The 6932-nt window shown below is 59.9% G+C and overlaps 1 protein-coding gene across 1 annotated transcript in view; it reads left to right on the top strand.

The window, feature by feature from the left end:
• Nucleotides 1-120: 120 nt before the first annotated feature.
• LOC105489740 (carnitine palmitoyltransferase 1B) overlaps nucleotides 121-6932 on the top strand; it is an 11021-nt gene continuing 4209 nt past the window's right edge. The window contains 11 exon segments of the mRNA XM_071078935.1: nucleotides 121-453; nucleotides 1013-1172; nucleotides 1507-1646; nucleotides 1937-2114; nucleotides 2334-2435; nucleotides 2636-2773; nucleotides 2858-2935; nucleotides 5010-5117; nucleotides 5191-5275; nucleotides 5890-6085; nucleotides 6883-6931. Coding sequence (XP_070935036.1) covers nucleotides 1032-1172; nucleotides 1507-1646; nucleotides 1937-2114; nucleotides 2334-2435; nucleotides 2636-2773; nucleotides 2858-2935; nucleotides 5010-5117; nucleotides 5191-5275; nucleotides 5890-6085; nucleotides 6883-6931 — 1215 coding nt within the window. The 5' untranslated portion in view covers nucleotides 121-453; nucleotides 1013-1031.

Genomic DNA, 6932 nt, shown 5'->3' with positions numbered 1-6932 from the left:
TGAGCAGCAGCAGCAGAAAGTACCAAACCAAGCAGTACACACAGAGGGGCTCTTCAGTGCCGTGGGCTTGACAGTGGTTAGGGTTCATGCTGCCAGTGGGGGTCCCCCATCCCTCCCCACTCCCCTGGCTCCAGCTTAGAATAGTGAATACTAGGACTTGGGGAGGAGAAGGAGAGTGATGGGGGTATGAAGACGACCCTGAGGTGGGGATGCCGCCCAGAGCACCAGCGATCCCAGAACAGGCACAGCTGACACATCGGTGACCTTTTCCCTACATTTGGCTATTTTTAGCTCTAATGCCACCATCCTCACGAGACTCTCTGGGGCCCCCCAGGCTCCCAGACCTTTGAGCAACCTTCACGGCGCAGAAACCCAGCCCCGCCCTGCAATTCCCACCGCGGAAGGCGGGTGGTCTGGTTCCCGCCCCACGTTTTTCCGGACCCCGATTTGGGAGTAGGTGTCAGGTTCCTGGTGAGGGCGGGGCGGGGGTGGCTAGGCCTGAAGGACGTGGGGACACGGGCCAGAGTGGCTGGCCCCACGCGCGGACAGGAGCGAACCTGAGCTGTGAGTAGGGGCCGGCGCAGGGCGGCCCGCGGGGGTCTGGGCCCCCAGCCCTGCACAGGGGCGAGGATGGCGCTGGGGCCCGCGCGGTCGGGCGGGGAAGGGCGGGTGCCTGAACCCTGCCTCTGTCCAGGCCAGTCCGCTTCCAGGGGCGCTTCTCTTCCCCGCCCGCGCCCTCGCTGACGCCCCCCACTCCAGGCTGCACTTCACCGTCCTTCGGGTTCCTGCAGCTTTCAAGGCCCAAACCCCCTGCGCCACAGTGGCTGTGCCCACCCGGAAGGCTGGCGCGAGGATTTGGCGGCGGTTGGCCTGGCGGGGGGCGCGGGCCGGGGGCAGCCGCTAGTCGCGGGGTGGGGGGTGCGAGGGGTCGCGGACTGGCTGGGGGCGTCTCGGCGCAGCTGGCGCGGGGCCGGCCTAAGCGCGCCCGCGCACCCACCTGCCCCCGTCCTAGGTGCCGACCAACCCCCAGGATGGCGGAAGCGCACCAGGCCGTGGCCTTCCAGTTCACGGTGACCCCAGAGGGGGTCGACTTCCGGCTCAGTCGGGAGGCCCTGAAACATGTCTACCTGTCTGGGATCAACTCCTGGAAGAAACGCCTGATCCGCATCAAGGTGCGCACAGGTGCTTCTCCCAGCAGGTGCAGAACGGAGCTCTCACAGCGGGGGCAGAGGCCGGCTGTCGGCTGTTAACCGCTTTGTTAGGGTCCCTCACTGCCTCCTTGGCTGGCAGTTCCGCCCGGTACAGGTTCTGGAAGTGCAGACGCCAGAGGGGTGCACAGGATGTGGTCCGACACAGGGAGCTGTGGGTGTGGAGGAGGAAGGAGCACAGCAGGGCATCAGGAGAGAACGCCGTCCAGGCCAAGACCAGGAGCCGGTTTCCAAGACTTCACAGGCAGGCTAACCTCACGCCCTCCGGCTCCATAAGGGCGCCTGTTTCTGCCCGCAGAATGGCATCCTCAGGGGCGTGTACCCTGGCAGCCCCACCAGCTGGCTGGTCGTCGTCATGGCAACAGTGGGTTCCTCCTTCTGCAACGTGGACGTCTCCTTGGGGCTGGTCGGTTGCATCCAGAGATGCCTCCCTCAGGGGTAAGGAGTGAAACTGGAAGGGCACAGGTGTCACCAGGGAGGGCTGGGCCCAGCTCCCAAGCCTGAGGTTCTGAGCTGGGCAGATACAGGACAATAGCCATTGGCAGTCACAGGGCAGCCCTCCCCAAGACAACCATTGTCTTAGTCCTATATCAACTCTTATTTGTTGCAGTCAGACATGAGTGTGCCCAGGGAGGTTCTTCCTCTTGATGTCTCCCCTGAGACAGTTCACAGCCACCCGAGGCTGGCCTCAGGAGGACCCCCTGCAGCCTTTGCCCCCTCTCCAGTAGGTGTGGCCCCTACCAGACCCCGCAGACCCGGGCACTTCTCAGCATGGCCATCTTCTCCACGGGCGTCTGGGTGACGGGCATCTTCTTCTTCCGCCAAACCCTGAAGCTGCTTCTCTCCTACCATGGGTGGATGTTTGAGATGCACGGCAAGACCAGCAACTTGACCAGGATCTGGGCTGTGAGCAGCAGTCAGTGGAGGGGTTCAGGCACCTGGGTTGAGACGCTTTGGGCTCCTTTAGGGTTCTGAGCTAGAAGGGAGAGGCAGACAGGGCACTGGTGCCTGTTGTGTGGTTTGTCCTGGAGGAGCTGGGATGGTTCTGAGGGTATCAGGGAGTTGCTGGTTGGTTTCCGTTCTTGCCACTGGCTCCCACCCCAGCACTCTGCTCTGTACCCCCAGATGTGTGTCCGCCTTCTATCCAGCCGGCACCCCATGCTCTACAGCTTCCAGACATCTCTGCCCAAGCTTCCTGTGCCCAGGGTGTCAGCCACAATTCAGCGGGTGAGGGCCTCGCTTGGGCATCCCAGTGGGCAGGGGAGGCTGGATTCAGGAGATGTTTCCAAATATAAGGTTCTGTGCAAAGAGTGGCCTTAAGGGCTTGAGAATAATGGGGCCGGGTGAGGAGGAAGAGGTGGGAAGAGGATTAAGATAGAGGCAGCCCTCGCCATCTGACCCCACGGTGATGATAACTGGCTGGACAGTACCTAGAGTCTGTGCGCCCCTTGTTGGATGATGAGGAATATTACCGCATGGAGATGCTGGCCAAAGAATTCCAGAACAAGACTGCCCCCAGGCTGCAGAAATACCTGGTGCTCAAGTCATGGTGGGCGAGTAACTATGTAAGTTTGTGCCCCGGGCTCACTGTCACCTGCCATGTGTCCTGGCTGCCCCTGCCCCAGCTCTAACCTTCCACCTGCCCACAGGTGAGTGACTGGTGGGAAGAGTACATCTACCTTCGAGGCAGGAGCCCTCTCATGGTGAACAGCAACTACTATGTCATGGTATGAACTGGAGCCCCCAGGCCCCCGCACCTCCTCGCTCTGTCCCAGCTCCAAGGCAGAGGACCTGGAGGATAGCCCGGAGCTCTGGTAGCAGCTTCCGTGGGCAAGTGGGGGTTATGGAGTGAGGCCTGATGGAATGGGCAGAGGGAGAGGAGATCCTAGAAGAGTCCAGAAGCAGCTTTGGGGCAGTGGAGATCCTGAGAATGAGGAGAGTGGTGACCCCCAACCTGCCACCGCCTCTCTCAGAGTCCCAGGGTCACTGCCCCTACCCAGCTCAGGCTCTGTCACCTCTTTCCTTGGTTTCCTCACTGGCCTCCTGGCCATGGGTTCCCAGCTGCCCTGACACCATAACCGGGAAGTTGTCTAGAACACGTCTTGCTTTGTGTCCCTCTGCAGAGCCGGACAGCAGAATGAAGGCCAGGCTGCTGCTTTTATTTTTTATTTTTTTAATTTTTTTTGAGACGGAGTCTTGCTCTGTGCCCCAGGCTGGAGTGCAGTGGCGCGATCTCGGCTCACTGCAAGCTCCGCCTCCCGGGTTCACGCCATTCTCCTGCCTCAGCCTCCCGAGTAGCTGGGACTACAGGCGCCCGCCACCTCGCCCGGCTAATTTTTTTGTATTTTTAGTAGAGACGGGGTTTCACCGTGTTAGCCAGGATGGTCTCGATCTCCTGACCTCGTGATCCGCCCGTCTCGGCCTCCCAAAGTGCTGGGATTACAGGCTTGAGCCACCGCGCCCGGCCGGCTGCTGCTTTTAGAGCTCAGGAGGTCACAGTCTGCCTCTGCCCCATGTAACTGGCCCTTCTGAGTCTCTGGGTCTCCCAGCCACCCGGGCTGTATGGCACGCCTCTTCTCTCCTTTCCCACTGTCCAAAGCACACTTGACTTGCCAGAGTCTATCAGAATTCTCCTCCATAAGCTGTCCTTCCAGGAACTTACACACAACTTGTCCATACCAGAGGTTTTAAACTGCTTTTTAGCGGTAGAACCCCTTTATCAAAGCAAAATAAGTAGAATACAAGCACATAAAACAGGTTATAAAAAGGCAGCTCAGGCCGGATGCAGTGGCTCACTCCTGTAATCCCAGCACTTTGGGAGGCCGAGGCAGGTGGATCACGAGGTCAGGGGATCGAGACCATCCTAACACAGCAAAACCCCGTCTCTACTAAAAATACAAAAAATTAGCTGGGCATGGTGGTGGGCGCCTGTAGTCCCAGCTACTTGGGAGACTGAGGCAGGAGAATGGCATGAACCCGGGAGGCGGAGCTTGCAGTGAGGTGAGATCGTGCCACTGCACTCCAGCCTGGGCGACAGAGCGAGACTCTGTCTCAAAAAAAAAAACCAATAAATAAAAATTTAAAAATAAATATAGGCCAGGCGCGGTGGCTCACGCCTGTAATCCCAGCACTTTGGGAGGCCGAGACGGGCAGATCACGAGGTCAGGAGATCGAGACCATCCTGGCTAACACGGTGAAACCCCGTCTCTACTAAAAATACAAAAAATTAGCTGGGCATGGTGGCGGGCGCCTGTAGTCCCAGCTACTTGGGAGACTGAGGCAGGAGAATGGCGTGAACCCGGGAGGTGGAGCTTGCAGTGAGGTGAGATTGTGCCCCTGCACTCCAGCCTGGGCAACAGAGCGAGACTCCGTCTCAAAAAAATAAAATAAAAATAAATAAATAAATAAATAAATAAAAAGGCAGCTCAGAGTCAGGCATGGTGGTGCATGACTCTAATCCCTGCAACTCAGGAGGCTGAGGCAGGAGGATGACTTAGGGCCAGAAATTTGAGGCTGCAGTGAGCCATGCTTGCCCCACTGCACTCCAGCCTGGGTGACAGAGCAAGAACCTAACTCTAAAAAATAAAGAATTGAAAAAGCAGCCCCAGCTGAAGCTGGAGCAGAGGGTTACTGTGACCAGCTGTGCATTTCTGGAGGCTCACCCTGGCAGCATGTGCAGGACGGACCGGAGGAGGGAGACAGAACACCTCAGGCCCCCAAATAGACTGGTCCTTGGGTCAGCAAGACCCAGGTGACACCCACACAGAGGCCCCCACCCCGCGGGCTCTGCTTTCTCTGTAGGACCTTGTGCTCATCAAGAATACAGACGTGCAGGCAGCCCGCCTGGGAAACACCATCCATGCCATGATCATGTATCGCCGTAAACTGGACCGTGAAGAAATCAAGCCTGTGAGTTGTGTCAGGGTTGAAGGTGGGATGGGAGAGGAGACCTGAGTCTGAGCCATGCTGGGCCTTCCCCCAGGTGATGGCACTAGGCATAGTGCCCATGTGCTCCTATCAGATGGAGAGGATGTTCAACACCACTCGGGTCCCGGGCAAGGAGACAGGTAACTGAGCCCTCCCTGCTCCCTGTGGGCCACTGGCTGGCTCGCTGCCCTCCTGCCTGCTCATCACCAAGCGTCCCCAGTGTCTCAGGGTCCTGAAACTGTGAATAGTAGTCAATTGTGACAGATACTAGCCATCTGTTATTTACAGGCATGATGCTGGTTCAGGGACCCCATGGGGCCCAGAGCAGAGCCCCCGCACCTCCGGGGCTCACTGTGCGTGGTGAAGGGAATCCTGCTGCAGCCCAAAGCTTAGGACAGGCCGGGCACCACCATGGAGCCAGCAGAGGAGGGGAGAGGCGCATCCAGGGGTCTGGCAGAGGCAGCAGCCTTCCCTGCTTCTGACACTGTATCCTTAGGCGGTTTGCACAATCTCCTAGTGCGTTTCCTCTTCTGTGAAATACTTCATAGGATTGTTGTTGGTGTTATATGGGAGGTAGCGGAAGCACCAGCACAGGGCCTGGTTTAGGACACTCGGATCCCATCCAGGGGGCAGGAAGGCCCAGGCAGAGGCTGAGCAAAGCAGGGTCTCCAGGGACACCCAGTGCATGGGAGGTGGGCCCTTCCCAGGATGTAGCCGGGGTCCTGCCTCAGCTTGCCTGTGGCCTCTGTCACAGATGTGCTGCAGCACCTCTCAGACAGCCGGCACGTGGCTGTCTACCACAAGGGACGCTTCTTCAAGCTGTGGCTCTATGAGGGCTCCCGTCTGCTCAAGCCTCAGGATCTGGAGATGCAGTTCCAGAGGATCCTGGACGACCCCTCCCCACCTCAGCCTGGGGAGGAGAAGCTGGCAGCCCTCACTGCAGGAGGAAGGTATCAGCCTGTGGGGAGGGACTGTCCTCAGCTTGAGGTTCAGGGCTCCATAAGAAGAGGAGCATGGCCCTGCCTACCACCCTGGAACTGGAGGCTGGAGGCACAACTAGGGGAGGGGCACTGGTGGTAATGGCCGCAGGACAGCCAGCATAACCTCCCTCTGACGGGTGGCAGCTAGGTGAGAATGTGCAGAGGGTGGGGACACCCTCCGAAACAGCCTGGCACCCCCATCTCCAGGCCCAGCCTGGCACACACCCCCCCACCTCCAGGCCCAGCCTGGCACACACACCCCCACCTCCAGGCCCAGCCTGGCACACACCCCCCCACCTCCAGGCCCAGCCTGGCACGTACCCCCCACCTCCAGGCCCAGCCTGGCACACACACCCCCACCTCTAGGCCTAGCCTGGCACCCCCCACCTCCAGGCCCAGGCTGGCACGTACCCCCCACCTCCAGGCCTGGGAATCCTGCTGCAGCCCAAAGCTTAGGACAGGCCAGACGCCACCATGGAGCCAGCAGAGGAGGGGAGAGGTGTACCCAGGGGTCTGGCAGAGGCAGCAGCCTTCCGTGCCACCTCCAGGCCCAGCCTGGCACACACACCCCCACCTCCAGGCCTAGCCTGGCACCCCCCCATCTCCAGGTCCAGCCTGGTACCCCCCGTCTCCAGGTCCAGCCTGGCACCCCCCAATCTCCAGGTCCAGCCTGGCACCCCACCCCCATCTCCAGGTCCAGCCAGGCCCTCGGAGGCACCCTCATCCCAAGTCCATGTGCCCACTGCTTACCCTGCCCCGTGCTGCAGGGTGGAGTGGGCGCAGGCACGCCAGGCCTTCTTTAGCTCTGGAAAGAACA

This window comes from Macaca nemestrina, chromosome 15, assembly GCF_043159975.1.
Source record: "Macaca nemestrina isolate mMacNem1 chromosome 15, mMacNem.hap1, whole genome shotgun sequence".
In the NCBI taxonomy this organism is placed as follows: domain Eukaryota; kingdom Metazoa; phylum Chordata; class Mammalia; order Primates; family Cercopithecidae; genus Macaca; species Macaca nemestrina.
This window is presented reverse-complemented; position numbering and strand designations above follow the sequence as displayed.